Here is a 13,762-nt window from a genome sequence, read left to right on the forward strand (position 1 = left end):
CTACATATACAGACCTTTTCCCCTCAACGAAACTGAGGCCTGCTACAAGATTCTTTGCTTCACAGTATGGTGTTATTGATACAGTAGGAAAATTACTACATATGAGATAAATAATAGTACAACCCTCCTCAAGGCTTAATCACTGGAGGCGTGCCATGCCGGGGAAGTGAGGTAAAGTAGATCTCCTCCTGATGCGCTTGCAAGGCATTCATGTGCTGCCTCAGAGTCGCAATTTCGTGTCTCAACTGGGAAGTATCCGTGGTATGCATCGTCGAGTTCGAGTTCGTTACGGACTGTGAAGGTTGATGCGATATCAAGTCCGTAAGTTCGGGTTCTTCAGACTCCGGAATCGAAAAGTCGGAACTGGTATCAGCCGGTAGGACTCCTCTAACCGCGCGGTGGGGCGTATTCTGATACATCAGGTTCATTTCCACACTGTCAGGAGCTCGCTGGCGATAGAGCATATGAGGAACGAAGGGTATAGGTTTCAGCGACTCTTGCTGGAGGAGGGTTTTCCGTCGTTTCCACCATAGAAGGAACCCGAGGGCAAGTAGCCCAATTCCACCAAACGTCCCAATAACGGCACCTGCAATTGTACCGCCATTCAATCCCGCTGCTTGAACCGCATGAGAGAACGCGTCTGGTGGGGCCACCATGTTCTGTATGGGAAGACTACAATACAACAGTTGTCAGTCTCGTGATGCAGAATTTTAAGGATAAACCGAACTGCGCCCTCACCTCAAAGCCAGGAGGGCGAACATAGCTCCTTGTGACGGACTGAAAATGTCAAATCAGTGATGGATGAAAAAGGATATCGTAAAATACATACCTGGCTTGACCGGAGTTCACTAGTACCGACCCGTTACTAACTCGGTATGTGGTAGGAAAGTCTCCCCTAGTTCCGTTGAACGTCGCTCTTGCATGTACCATGTCGATGAGCTTGCCTTGAGTCTCATTCTGAGTTACAGTTGCAGCGGTAAAAATAGTCCACGCTAAGGTCGGTATGGGTATATGAGCAATACTACTAGTTTTGGGAGGTGCAGATCCTCACGAGCTTTGGCAAAATCTTGGGCTTCTTGTGCGATATCATCGTAAGGTAGTCCAAAAGCCTGGGCTATGCGGGTTCGCTCAGTATATCCATCTTTCGAAGTGATCAAAATATGATGCAGTACCAGTCGTGGTAAGTGTTTTGTAAAACCTTGTTTGCTGGGAATAGATCTGGTGTAGAAGTGAGCCCCGTGAACTCCGACGGTGGGAAAGCATATCATACCGAACTGTCCACTACGTTGGTCCGAAGGAGGACATCGGCATACAGATTGTATACCAAAGGCCTCGACTGTGAATCACCATAAACGGACGTTATGTGGTCCCCACTCGTCGCAAGTTTCGTCCACCGGGCGGATAAGTTGGAAGCTTTAGCCTTGACAGAACGAATTAGATTACTCATTTGGCGTAATATGGAGTTGAATGACTGCTGACAGAATAAGTCTGATAGTCACTCTCTCGGTTCAAAGCCTTGCTTATTTTTGCCATAGCCGCGATTCCTATGATCCCCTTGATCGCCAAGTTGGATTGATCACTTCTGTCCAGTCCATCAGCGGAACGCCTAGGAGCGTCGGCATTGGTGTGAGCTCTTCTCTAGAACATAAAGTTCAGGTTGAGCACCTACTGATTTTGAGGGTGTAATGTATGTGCACCGAGATAATCCGTCCAGCCTTTGAGCAAGTCGTACTGCAGGTTATATTATCAGCAATGCACAAAGCTCGCCACTGGTATGTAGTTTCACTCACATAACGGCTTATGAGAGTACCATCTCCAGATAATTGCGCATGAGCCAGAGCCATGACGAGCATGTTTCCCGTACCTAAACACCGCCGAATTTAGCACCAAGTACAAACATAGTGCATACCAAGAAACGACTCACTCTCTAAGGCAGTATTATTCGCATTCGACGGGTTACCGGTGGCTCGAGGGTATGATCCTGATATCCTCTTCAATGATATTTTCTATTCTCGAAGCATTGCACTCACCTAGGTCAGGTGCAGAGAACTGACGATTACCGACGTACGCTTGAAACTCCAATAAGGGATCCAGTAGGAGACCTCCCAATGAACTATTCAGATAAAGAAATGCCGGAAACGCAGAAAACAATCCTTCCACAGGGTTGATCCTCCTACATTACCTCGAGGTGAGCTAGATTCAGCTTGCCTCAGATATGTGCCACGTACTGCGAAGTGCCCGTGTCTTTCATGAACGCTTTTACATCCGACATGTTCCATTTACCATCAGTCCCGCGCGGCACAGTAATATCTATCCCAGCCATGGTTTGCCTCGCACCAAGCGCCACCAGGTCGGCGTAGTGGTTCGAAATAGCAGATGCGTCCTTCATTATCTTGGAATCTAGTTCGTCCGCGCGTTTGACGGCATTTTTATAGCCTTTAATGAAGGACTTGACCTAGATTGAAATAATTTAGAGGGCATAAAGGTCAAGTGACATAAGAAGCGAAAGCTCAAACGGATGCTTACCGCATCGTCGACAGTGTTAAAGTGCGTAAGAAAGTACGGGCTACGAGTCCGCGAATTCACTCCAACAAAAAAAGTACTGACTGGGTCACGGACTAAGCCTAGAGACCAAACCGTCGGAGAAGACGATTTTATGATATTTCCCAGGTCGACAGCATGAGCGAAGACTACGAAATGACTGGAAGAAGGGGTTGGTGAAAATTTCCCAATTTAAAGTGCGAATCAAAGACTGACTCTTGAATTGCTCGAAATGAGGTGTCCATTGTGTTATTCAGGGTTCCCTTACGTATAAATTGCTTTCGTACGTCCTCGTCTGCCCCGGTTTTCCATGAAGAGGAAGTGCTCTAAGATAATGGGAAGTCAGAGTTGACTGCAAACCCATCCAATGTGCCACGCACCGAAGCCATTCCAAAATACATCGTCGAGTCTTCCGCAACATCGTTGATCTCCGACATGGATGATTGTTGAAAAAGAGTAGCTTGATGATATGTGGTATCGTCGGATACAGTGGTGTTCCAGCGTGCGAGCTTGCTCCTATCGCCAGAAACCCATTCTGTTCAACACGAAGTACCGTACATATTTAACCGTTGTTGAGCCGACAAGCCGAATTATAAACTACCCACCTGCACTGGTATCACAATACACCTGCACGTTATGAGGTGAACCGTCAGTCGTGGCGACTTCGATTGAGATATACGTGAACGGTAATGACTGAAGGACCCAATCAGACGGCTGGCTCCGAGTCGGAGTGGAATAGTTAAGTGAGGTTAATGACTCGAAGACGCAAAACAGATCACGACGAACCTCGATTGGACTGAGAAACGTTACATTCAACTGCACACGCCCCGCCAAAATCGTGAATTTTGAGCGTGTGGGGGTGACTTCCGTGCTCACGAGAGAAGTTTGATTTCCCAATGAGTTATCACCCATCCATCGAAATGGTGTTCCATCTACCCTCACATACCCTGCCAATCCCATGACCTAAACGAAGAGCTTCCGCCTTAGTTAAAGGGCACTATTCAGTGATAACAATATGACGCACATTCTTGTCGTCCCAGTGATAGGGCCAGGATGTACCAAACGTCGTCGTATCCTTGGGAGATTGAATCCAAGCGTTAAGGTAAGGGGAACGGACCGCTAGAGGATATGCTGCTGGGTAAAAGTTGCGGGAAGACGTGAATCGGGCCGTGCTTCTCCATGCAAGAAAGGATAATAAAGAAAGTTTAAGAAGGGTATCAGCGAGCATGGGTTACAAGAGGAAGGGAGCTGCCTGTTCACTGCCCTGTACACCTACCCACCAACTATGCTAATGCTAATGATGGGTGTCGTACGGTCGTGCAGTGGTCTGGGTAATGATAATGAACACGGCGGAGGGCAAATTGTTTTGATTGGATCTCCATCTCATACACACATCAATGCCCGGTTACCCGGGCGTATCATCATCAGTATTACACATACTGAGAGTGCTTTATGATTATGATTTGGCATCGTAAAGGTGGGTTGTCTGCGGGATTTTGCAGGAGACGAGAGATGAAGAGGTGGCACAAGTGGTTCGCGAACAACCACTGGGCTCTGGGAGTCTGGAATTCAGTTTTAGTCAGGGAAGCTCTGAGCCAACTCTCACCTGCCAATTTTCACAGCAACCGGAGCGACGAGATCATAGATCTCACCAACTGCATATTAGTGCCATCTGGCAGCATATAACCAGCGCTTCCCTTTACAGTAACCACGGACAGCCCTGACAGGAATGAATACAGTATGAATTAATATTGAGATTCGAAATTGAAACGCGTAGGTTCGGAGTTTGAAGTATCGCGTGACCGTGGCGATAACAAAGGCACGTGAAAAGTTTGCAACTTATCCACATCCTCATGCATCGCGATTCAATGTACAGTATCAAGCGTCGGGCACTTGGGGTTGCTCCTGGTAAGTAGGCACTACTGCCGCCACTGTTCAAAAAATCACTGATGGCGAGGCTCACACTTGAATCAGGATGGATCGGACGGGACATTCGTGCTACGTTATTGCACTGGCCACTGAGGGAACGGTTCAGATAACTTCCAACCTGGTGGGCACAGGCACCTCCGAGTCGTTCAGATCTGCAGACTCCCAACCTTGCTAAAAAATGCCTTACCCTGACTAGGGTCGACTGGTCGACTGAGACGGGTCGCCTACATGTCATCTTCACAAATGCCACAGTGGCGGTCGACTGTTATTCGACATACATAAGTGAGTGCGAGAGCCTATGGTTTCGCTGGTTGTACTGAGATTACGGAACAGCCCTCCTCCGAACTGCAGAGTCCAGGCTCGCAAACTGGCCGTTTGCATCGGCGACTACTCTGACTCGAGACAGCTGGCTGGAACAGATCTATTATTATTATTAGGAATTTAAACCCTTCTGAAATGGGATCTCAGGTCTACGGCAGTTTCAATCGTTGGGGCTACCATCGCTACCAGAGACCGTCTCTACCGCCCTCATCAAACTCATTAGGCGCTATACCAAGCGAAAGTAAGAACTCACGGCTGCTCACGGGCCCGACCCTCCTGCAGTGGTTTACCGGACTTCCGGCCGTTCTGTCAGTGCATCATTGGGACCGGTCTTGATTACTGCTGTCGAATATGCACAAAAAACTGTCTGTACGAAACACCGATAGATGGAAGTATACCCGTGGAAGACGATCCAGTCAGAGTCAACATTCATCAGGCTATATCAGTTATTTATTTTGTTCTGATACCCATAATTGCATTAAGTACCCTGGATATTCCGGATTTTTTCAATCATAGTCATAGAGTATGGTGACAGTCAACCTGGGACCTGCTGGCGCATCCCGAAGATTAGTCGTCATGTACGGTTAGCATGATGCTGCAGATTGCACCCCCACTCAGAGAGAAAATAAATAAATACTAACTCAGCGCGCGGCACGCGTGAAATGATGGCCCTCCGCGCTGTGGAGTGACAGACCCAGGGTCGTAGAACTCGGGTGTGAGAATTAATTGTCGCTTCACCTTCCCTCGACAAATTTCCCGACTTTCATCGTTACCTATCTATACCTTCGCTTTTCCACTTCTTTTTTGCCGCAAGCTTGCCTTGGCCTAATCTATTTTCACCGCCCTTCGACCACTTGCCTTACTCAATTTCGGCCCTTCTCTCTCCGAGGTCACTTACCTCGTTCTTCAACCCAGTTGCGACTTTCAATCACTATGGGTGCATGTATGTCTTCAGAAGGTGGTGTGGAGGTGTCAGAAAGAGATAAAATCCTCCATCGTCAAGCCGAGAAGGAGTTGCGAGAGGTGCGGTATTCTTTCGCTGTACTATTTTGACGAATTGTTCAAAGTTCTTGGCTTGCAGGCGAAAGCGAAACTAGCAAGTCAAGTCAAGGTAGAAACCTTCTGTGTCAAGCAAAGGACCACTGAAGCTAAATAGCTGGAATAAAGGTACTGCTGTTGGGTTCCGGTGACTCGGGGAAGTCGACAGTTCTCAAGGTATGTGTTTTTAGTCTTCTCTACATAACCCAGAGAAAGCTTATGTTTATCTTGCTGATCCGTTCAGCAAATGCGACTCATACACAAAGTTCCATTCTCACCGCAAGAAATCGAGTCATATCGTCAACTCGTTTTCGATAACCTTACGCGCGGTTTGAAGTATCTACTGGACGCTATGGAAGAAATGGAGCTCAAGGTTACCGAGGAAAACATTGAACATATTGACCTCATCGAAAATGCTCGGGATATTCGAGACGGTGAAGCCTTCCCTATTGACTTCTACGAGCCTCTCAAGTCGCTTTGGTTGGACTCAAATGTTCAGCGGGCGTGGGAGCGAGGGAATGAGGCAGCTCTGCCCGAAAAGTGTGTGCCCCGTCCTCAATTCTTTACCAAGCAATTTTGTGATGACAGATGAATTCAATAGCCTGTCATATTTCTTCTCATCGCTGGACCGACTGTTTGAACCCACATACCAACCTTCCGAACAAGACATTATTCACTGTCGTGCACGCACTATCGGTATCACGGAAACCACGTTCAACTTAAAGGAGCACGAGATGTTGATGGTCGATGTGGGTGGTCAAAAGAGTGAACGGAGAAAATGGATACATTGTTTCCAAGATGTCACCAGTATACTCTTTTTGGTCAGCCTGAGCGGGTATGACCAATGCCTTGTGGAAGACCGGGATGCGGTGAGTAAACAACTACCCCCTATGGAAACGCCCCAATGAACTCATATTTCCCCTTGACCAGAACCAAATGCAGGATGCCATGACAATATGGGATTCGATATGTCACTCACAATGGTTTAAGCAGACATCAATAGTTGGTTGCTCTTGTTCACAATGATCTACCCTCAAATCTGATGTTGTCCTGTCAGATTCTGTTTTTGAACAAGAATGATCTTTTCGAGAAAAAGGTACACGTCTCGCCAATCAAAAACTTCTTCCCGGTACGCTGCCTCTTTCTAGAAGACTGCCTGCGTGTATATCTTATCGTACTCACTCGTAGGATTACGATTACGACGGTGAAACCGGAGAAGCCAAAGCCGGGCGAGACTATTTCAAGAAACGATTCGGCCGATTAGCACAGAAGGCCGGTCGTGCGAAGGAGAGGGAAATTTACATCCAGTGGGTTCAAGCGCTGCAGGTTGTGGACCAATCAATACTGACCTTCCCCCGCAAAGTATAACAACAGCCACGGACACAGCAATGCTGCGAGTGGTGATGGCTGCAGTTGAAGGTGCGTCGTTTTACTTATCTTTAAGATCCGAGAACTGACGTTTTTCGTTTAGAGTGAGTGTTTTCCGCTGTTTTTTACATCCTCTTTCCTTCGTCTCCCTGCTTCGCTTGTTCTGTTCTCTGAATCTCACGTTCCGCAACCAGCACGGTCCTTCGATCGAATCTCACGACTGCGGCGCTCATCTAGTCGTCGGCGACTTCTGTCGTATTTTAATAACTTATCTTTCACCACGCTGTATTTTGACCGGATTGTGTACATATACATGGGTTACTTTCTGCACATATTTCCCTCTCTATTTCTTTTCTTTTTTCTACTTCTGCTCTCTTCGCTTCTAACAATGATGTGTTCTGATGGATTCCTCGTTCTCGCTTTTTTCCATGACATCCCTCTGCGGCAAATTCTTGTTCATCAAAACTACCATTGCACTTCCTCCGAAATCTCTGATACCCGAACGAATGCTTATCGTGATTGGCGGTTGGTTAATCGTGGTTCCCAGTGCGATCGTGAGCAAGAATGTGAGTCTATTTCAGCCGAGGAACGATTCCTGAACCTGCTAGGCTATGCATGCTGATAAAAGGCATAGATTCGTTCAATTATGCTTTGAGCGCTCCGCCTCCGCTATGTATGGGGTATCAAACGTTTACCTTGACGGTACCAGAGCCTGTCCATCTATCTCCGAATCAATGGGTTGTGCCAAGGATCGCGGTCTCTTTGTCATGACTTTCGCTCTCTTCGAACTTCCAACTTGTTTTCGTATGTGTTATGCTGTCTCCCGCCATTCCCCTCCTTTCCGCACGGACCCTCTCATCTCATCTCATCTCATCCTTTTTCGTTGTTGTATCTTCTTTCAAGGCGCTTTCTCCCCTTCCCTCATCTGTATTACCTGTCCAGACTATTCATTGATTATCTATTGACTTCCCTGTATCTTCTTTGGTACAAGCTAGGGTTGGTTACGCATTCTGGATCTCGGCAACTGATTCAAAAAAGCGAAGGATTACGACTACAATCCATATTACTTAGTCTCAATGAAACAACGGAGGGGGAATATACCGAGCCTAACGCATACCACTTAGGTTGTAAACGATCCTCTCGACGGTCCTTTTCGATCCCTACAATACCAGACTGGGCCAGTAACATGTTACATGGATCACTGTCATCATAGTACTAATCTATGGCCCTGGCGCAATGGTCCGACTCGGATGTATGTGCTTTGTATGTGCAGGACACCACTTTAGTAGCCATGACCATTTATCTTCGCACATAGAACGCTTAAGTGTTTGAACCCTCGTTACCAGATATCTCGTACACGTCGTTGCACATTCGTCCCCTAGTCAGGTACTTCTGTAGGTTTCTGACAGTCTATGTACATAACATCATGGCGCAGTGACAAGACTCCTCATGTCAATGGACTTTGTTTACCTTACTTGACGGCACGGTATGGGCAGGGTCCAGCGTAGACCCCAATTTCTGGGACTCATTTACTTACTTGGGGAGTGGAAAGACGTCGCACGGCTACGCTGTGGGTCCAGAACATAAGGTCACCTTTCTCTGAGGAATCAAGCTAACTCCACCCGACGCCACACCTCCACCCGTTGGAAGGACAATCGACTTGCAATCGGCGCCTCAAATCCCATCTCTACGCGATGGCCCTCAGAGCTATCCAGGCCCTGTCATGACGGAGAGGTGTTGAACCAGGTTCCCATGTTCGGAGATCTTAATATTTGAACCCTGCCAGGGCAGCCTCATGTATATTGCCCATAGTAAGTTATGTCACTCGGAAGGTCGAAGGGTGGCCGTAATGATGGAAGTTGTTGTGAAGGAGGAGCTAAGGATCTGGACCTCCCTGGACCTCCGTACGGCAGCACCTGGTGTGCATGATGCATGATGCATGATGGCCATAGTAAGTTATGTCACTCGGAAGGTCGAAGGGTGGCCGTAATGACGGAAGTTGTTGTGAAGGAGGAGCTAAGGATCTGGACCTCCCTGGACCTCCCTGCCATACTGTACGGCAGCACCTGGTATGCATGATGGCCGGGGCTGCCACGAAGAAGCACGGTGAGATATTCCAAGAAAAAAGGGGAAACTTGAATACTTACAATTTAAATGCTCGCGAAAAAGACTACGGTAAGGCATATCTCTTCAACTGACTGCTGCCATCGCTCTTGTCGCGGTTTATCTCGCTCTGCGCTTTGTGCCGCCCCTAGCCTCACGCACCTACGTCGCTGAACAGATATTCACGACGGGTCGAGAAACACAGGGAACGAAAAAAAAAAGACACTCCCAGAGTTTCAACGAGAGCAGATGCGAATTACTGGATTCAAGATGTTGTATGTACTTGAATCGTAGAAAAAGAAGAAAACGGACAATGCAAATTAGTCAACAGCGAAAAACGACAATGGGGGTATAACGAAAGCCAAAAGCAAACAAGTATGGACACAGAAAGCAAACAGAGGGGGAATTTTGTGACTAGCATAACCGATATGGTATCGAAAATGACAGACGAGGGGGAGGATGAAGTAGAAAGAGCGTGTGTACAATGTATCGCTAGAGTAAGAAAGCAGAGAGGTTTGCGTGAAAAATATTCAGGGTGTGAGCCCAGGAACGCTCCTGAATATGTCCAAAAATGCACCGGCCCGTAAAGACGACCTTCTTTGTTGTTTCGGTCGACGAGGAGTTGCAGATGGAGGTGGCGGCGGTGACGGCGACGCGTTCGCGTGGGCACGGGATTTCGAAGGGATCTGTAAAGAACTCGTTGCCCACTGTTCTTCTTGTATCGTCGACGACGGCGGTAAAAACGAGGGTATCATCGGCAAAATCTTCTGCCCCTTCACACTCCCAACCGCGGAGTCACTAGCAGCCTTTGAATGACCACTAGGGTTGAGTTTTACCCATTCGTCCTCTTCAGTTAATCTGGAAGGAGAGACACGATCGCTTCCGGTCCCGCTGCAAGTGCTTTGGTCAGCCAATGCTATTTCGGCGGCTTTAGCTATACTCGGGGGAACCGTCTCCTTTTCCTTTCGTTTTATCGACCGAGGAAGAACGGATCGATCCCTTCTCGCCTCGTCGAAATCTGGTATTTCCTCCCCCCTCGCTTTATCTTTCTCTTCGAATTCCTCCCCAAAACCAAGCGCGGCATCCTCGGGCCCATTGATACCTAACTTGGACCGCGTTTTGGGCACATTCATGGTCACGAGATGTACCGCGCTCGAGGAAGGTGTGGGGCTCGGGTTCGGCGATGGAGTCGCACTTCCACCATTCGTAGGCGTGGCAGAGTCTCGTGGTGTGTCTGAAGAAGAAAGAGCCACCAGAAAAGAAGATCTCGTTCAGTAAACCGAATAATCAATAAAGATTGATTGTTACGCACTTAGAGGCGAAGTACTAGGCGACCTTCTCGGACTAGGTAACGGGAACAACATGTTCAGGTCGTCATCGTTTGCATAGAGGTCATGAGTCTTCAACGCCTTGAGTCTTTGATGTTCTCGCCTTCTTCTTCCTCGCTCTCTGTCCCGAGAAGACCCTTCACATCTCTCCTCTGAGGGTTCTTCATCCTCCTTTATGGGAGTAGAAGGTTTCTGCCGCCGGTTACCGCGAGTAACCTTTGTATACGATGAGGGAGGTGTTATCGAGGTGGAAGGTAGCGGTTGGATGTTGGGTCCTCGAAGGGGGGCCGGTGGTTCGCATGTAGATGTAGACTTGAGTGGAAATGACTCTCCATCTCCTGCATTCGAAGTAGCAGAGGAGACTCCTGACATTGTAGAAAATGTCGAGAAAGAACTACCGACAGAAGAAGATGAAACATCCCTCTCACGCGTGTGAGGATTTGATGATAGTTCATCGTCTTCTGTGTCCATTGGATCAAGACTAGGCTGTCTCTTCAATCTCCCGAGAGTGCTCCCTTGCATACAGTCAACCTCATCAACCCGGACTGCAAGAGATAAGGAAGACATGACGTCTTCCTCCGTGTCGTCGTCGTCAACAACCGCCGAGGTCGAAGAATTAGAGGCAAGCCCGTCTCGAGGGTTTGAGTTAGGATTAGACTTATCCTCAACCTTGTTCTTCTCCTGCTGGCCCTCCTGTAGAGGTTTGTAGCTTGCCATAGGGCTGAACATCCCCAAATCATCCCCTCCTTCACTCGAGCTAACACTACTGCCTCTTCTTCTTCTAGCTCCCTTCGAAAACCGTTCCTTCCATTGGTCGCCATTGCGTACACATTCCTCGGTGATCGGGAAACAGTCTGGGCAACAGGCACGCAATGGAATGGTAATAATTCTATCCTTCTCCTTCTCCCGTTCTCGGTCCTTGTCCTTATCTTTTCCCTGTCTCTCCCGTGGTGGTGGTCCCAAAGTCGGACTGTCGGCAGTAGTTGTGGCGGAGAGCCCAGCAGGCGTGGTATAAGAAACCGTAGGTGAACGGTTTATTGGGGATCTAGATCCGGGACCACCTCCGTTAGAGCCAGATTCTGACGATGCTGAGCTTGACGGTGAAGGCGATATGCTTAGAGCAGATGATTGGTTCGAATGAAGTTGATGGTGTGTATCAACGACAAGAATAGGATTTGGTAACACATTCGGGGGTGAAGTAGGATTTGAGAGTCTGGGTTGCCGTGTATAATTGAGGGAATGTGCTTGTGAGACGTCAGTATTGACCAGGCATGGAGGCCGTGAGCATTCTCTGGTTCTGCTGGGTGAGCGAGCAGCCTTTGCCATGAAGCTTTCATGCCAACGAAAGGCGAAAGTCAGTGCCTTTCTCGAGGCTTCATAGGAGACAGAGGACCATACCTAGGCAATGGCAACTTGAAAACCACACCGCCCATTGTTGGACTCGATGACGGCGAAACCTGCATTTCCTCCGACTCTCCAGGTATGGTTCTCCTCTTCCATAGTGGTATTGCATATGACTTGGTTATCATTAACGGTTTCCTGGACTTGTTTAGTTCCGGTATCAGGACGCATTCAGAGTCGAACCGTACAACGCGGTTACAGACTGCGCCAGACATTTCTACGGGATAAGTTATGCCCAGTTGATTGCTGAGGTTTTCCTCTAAACGTGGGCTCGACGTGGTCGGTGATGGTAGTGGAGAGGTGGTCGTGCGATGGTGGGGCGAACTCGGGGTCATGAGTGACATTTATTGGGGGGGGGGGGGGGGGTCAGAAGGCACCAGATATCGCTTGAGAGCTAGCGTTGACGCGAATTGAGAATATGTAGGTAATGGGGAGTAATAGAGAAAAAAGAATGACTTGATTGGAAAAGGGAATCGTAACTGGTAAAGGGAAATCGTTCGATTGGCTACATGGTGACGTCTTGTGATCATTCCAGCATCCCTACAATGAGGACAGTCCTCTATTTCTCGATTCCACTCCTCCGGTACCAGGTTGCTTGGTCTCTCCTAACCGCTGGTGATCGTTCTGGCATATCTAGACCTGTTCTGTTCAGGAGCTTCAAGAAACGAGGGGAAAAACACACTAAACCATTCACCATCTGTGCAATTTACGACTGTGGGACCCGTCGTGATGATGCATACGAAGATCCCTCCTGGCACTGAATGTATGAAATATGAAATAGACGTCTGATCTCTCTCTTCGATAAAGGGACTAGGGGTTTGTTGCCAGTCACTACTTGAACGAGGCTCTCCGAACGGTGGAACTTGAAATGACAGAGGCACTCAGGAGAAGACGGTTCTCCCTCTTCAACGTGGTCCTCAGGATGCCACGAAGTATCCAGGACCGGCGAAATCAATATCATGCAAACATGTGTGCAAACCTATGGAGACCCGCTGACGGTAACACCGGTGCCAACACTCAGGTCAACGTGCCTGCAACACAAGCGAGGCTGTCCTTTTCCTCTATATTCATGCTCTCGCTCGCTCGCTATTCCTTTGGTTCCGGGATGGGTTACCCTAACTTCTTGTACCCTCTGCCTCAGTAACTTGCGCTTAAAGGCTAACTGACCCCACCAGAATATCCCTAATCTTCTGAGCAAGCTTACCGGTGGATTCCCAGGAATATACATGGTGAATATCCGACATGTTTGCAGACGAAAACCGCCTTTCGGATGGTGAGCTACAAGTCCGACGGTGAATACTAGCCCTCATGTTTAACTCAACTCGGGACCATACAGATACACTTTACGGTAGTACCTGTGCTTTCTCGCCCGGTACTCATGAAAATGGATATCGAGCACTTTCCTGCTCCGAAGAACCTGGACGATGTTCACAAGAGTAATTCATTACAAACTGGAATGGCAACGTTAACATCGAATTGTTAATCAAGCCGGCTGTCGACCAGAAATGTTTGGTACGTCACCGTGACCATGCACTTTAAAAGCTCATTTCTAGTTAAATGACTACCAGTCAGCCTGTCTTATTAGTGCGCCGCAATTACGTTCGTTCCGACGGCTTGTTTCAAGGGCGCTGTACAACAGAAGCTATCCAGGCGACGGGGGGTGGGGGCCCAGTGCATGCCTGGGTGAGGGATGCCACATCTAAACTCCCAAAGAGATTCCGACAGCCTACCAT

The 13,762-nt window shown here is 48.2% G+C and overlaps 4 protein-coding genes across 6 annotated transcripts; 2 read left to right on the forward strand and 2 right to left on the reverse strand.

Moving 5' to 3' along the window:
• Window positions 1–39: 39 nt before the first annotated feature.
• Window positions 40–4,271, reverse strand: E1B28_009629 (uncharacterized protein). 2 transcript variants are annotated; one of them, XM_043154534.1, is made up of 20 exons: window positions 4,148–4,271; window positions 3,566–4,095; window positions 3,328–3,504; window positions 3,147–3,255; window positions 2,922–3,076; window positions 2,758–2,867; window positions 2,527–2,701; window positions 2,229–2,455; window positions 2,031–2,173; window positions 1,925–1,981; window positions 1,791–1,864; window positions 1,670–1,731; window positions 1,480–1,606; window positions 1,271–1,420; window positions 1,173–1,218; window positions 1,052–1,114; window positions 945–992; window positions 830–895; window positions 739–777; window positions 40–672 (listed from the first exon to the last, which is right to left on the reverse strand). In XM_043154534.1, the coding sequence occupies exons 2-18, from the start codon at window positions 3,767–3,769 to the stop codon at window positions 849–851; spliced, it is 1,974 nt and encodes a 657-aa protein (XP_043006989.1). In that variant the 5' UTR covers window positions 3,770–4,095; window positions 4,148–4,271; the 3' UTR covers window positions 40–672; window positions 739–777; window positions 830–848. The 2 variants fall into 2 exon arrangements, with proteins under 2 accessions (XP_043006989.1, XP_043006988.1); XM_043154533.1 differs by having other exon boundaries at window positions 830–992.
• A 1,453-nt stretch (window positions 4,272–5,724) lies between these two features.
• Window positions 5,725–7,305, forward strand: E1B28_009630 (uncharacterized protein; the record flags this gene model as incomplete). Its single annotated transcript, XM_043154535.1, has 10 exons — window positions 5,725–5,814; window positions 5,873–5,902; window positions 5,959–6,006; window positions 6,074–6,369; window positions 6,431–6,698; window positions 6,760–6,831; window positions 6,887–6,958; window positions 7,018–7,136; window positions 7,193–7,248; window positions 7,301–7,305. 10 exons carry the CDS (start codon window positions 5,725–5,727, stop codon window positions 7,303–7,305), a joined length of 1,056 nt encoding a protein of 351 aa, XP_043006990.1.
• A 205-nt stretch (window positions 7,306–7,510) lies between these two features.
• Window positions 7,511–7,968, forward strand: E1B28_009631 (uncharacterized protein; the record flags this gene model as incomplete). The annotated part of the gene is made up of 2 exons (XM_043154536.1): window positions 7,511–7,763; window positions 7,832–7,968. 2 exons carry the CDS (start codon window positions 7,511–7,513, stop codon window positions 7,966–7,968), a joined length of 390 nt encoding a protein of 129 aa, XP_043006991.1.
• A 1,382-nt stretch (window positions 7,969–9,350) lies between these two features.
• Window positions 9,351–12,442, reverse strand: E1B28_009632 (uncharacterized protein). Of its 2 annotated transcripts, XM_043154537.1 has the most exons (3): window positions 12,027–12,442; window positions 10,613–11,958; window positions 9,351–10,534 (listed from the first exon to the last, which is right to left on the reverse strand). In XM_043154537.1, exons 1-3 carry the CDS (start codon window positions 12,371–12,373, stop codon window positions 9,831–9,833), a joined length of 2,397 nt encoding a protein of 798 aa, XP_043006992.1. In that variant the 5' UTR covers window positions 12,374–12,442; the 3' UTR covers window positions 9,351–9,830. The 2 variants fall into 2 exon arrangements, with proteins under 2 accessions (XP_043006992.1, XP_043006993.1); XM_043154538.1 differs by having other exon boundaries at window positions 9,351–11,958.
• Window positions 12,443–13,762: the final 1,320 nt, after the last annotated feature.

This window comes from Marasmius oreades, chromosome 6 (genome assembly GCF_018924745.1).
Source record: "Marasmius oreades isolate 03SP1 chromosome 6, whole genome shotgun sequence".
Taxonomy (NCBI): domain Eukaryota; kingdom Fungi; phylum Basidiomycota; class Agaricomycetes; order Agaricales; family Marasmiaceae; genus Marasmius; species Marasmius oreades.

What these genes read in the sequence shown, in the direction of transcription:
- E1B28_009629 (XM_043154533.1), bottom strand. Translation starts at nt 3,769, where the DNA reads ATGCTCGCTGATACCCTTCTTAAACTTTCTTTATTATCCTTTCTTGCA. An exon ending in GTACTCTCATAAGCCGTTAT is followed by an intron (nt 1,732 to 1,790) that starts GTGAGTGAAACT and finishes TATAACCTGCAG; the next exon opens with TACGACTTGCTCAAAGGCTG. An exon ending in CCAAGATTTTGCCAAAGCTC is followed by an intron (nt 993 to 1,051) that starts GTGAGGATCTGC and finishes TACCGACCTTAG; the next exon opens with CGTGGACTATTTTTACCGCT.
- E1B28_009632 (XM_043154537.1), bottom strand. Translation starts at nt 12,373, where the DNA reads ATGTCACTCATGACCCCGAGTTCGCCCCACCATCGCACGACCACCTCT. An exon ending in TTCAAGTTGCCATTGCCTAG is followed by an intron (nt 11,959 to 12,026) that starts GTATGGTCCTCT and finishes TTGGCATGAAAG; the next exon opens with CTTCATGGCAAAGGCTGCTC. An exon ending in GCCTAGTACTTCGCCTCTAA is followed by an intron (nt 10,535 to 10,612) that starts GTGCGTAACAAT and finishes TTTCTTCTTCAG; the next exon opens with ACACACCACGAGACTCTGCC.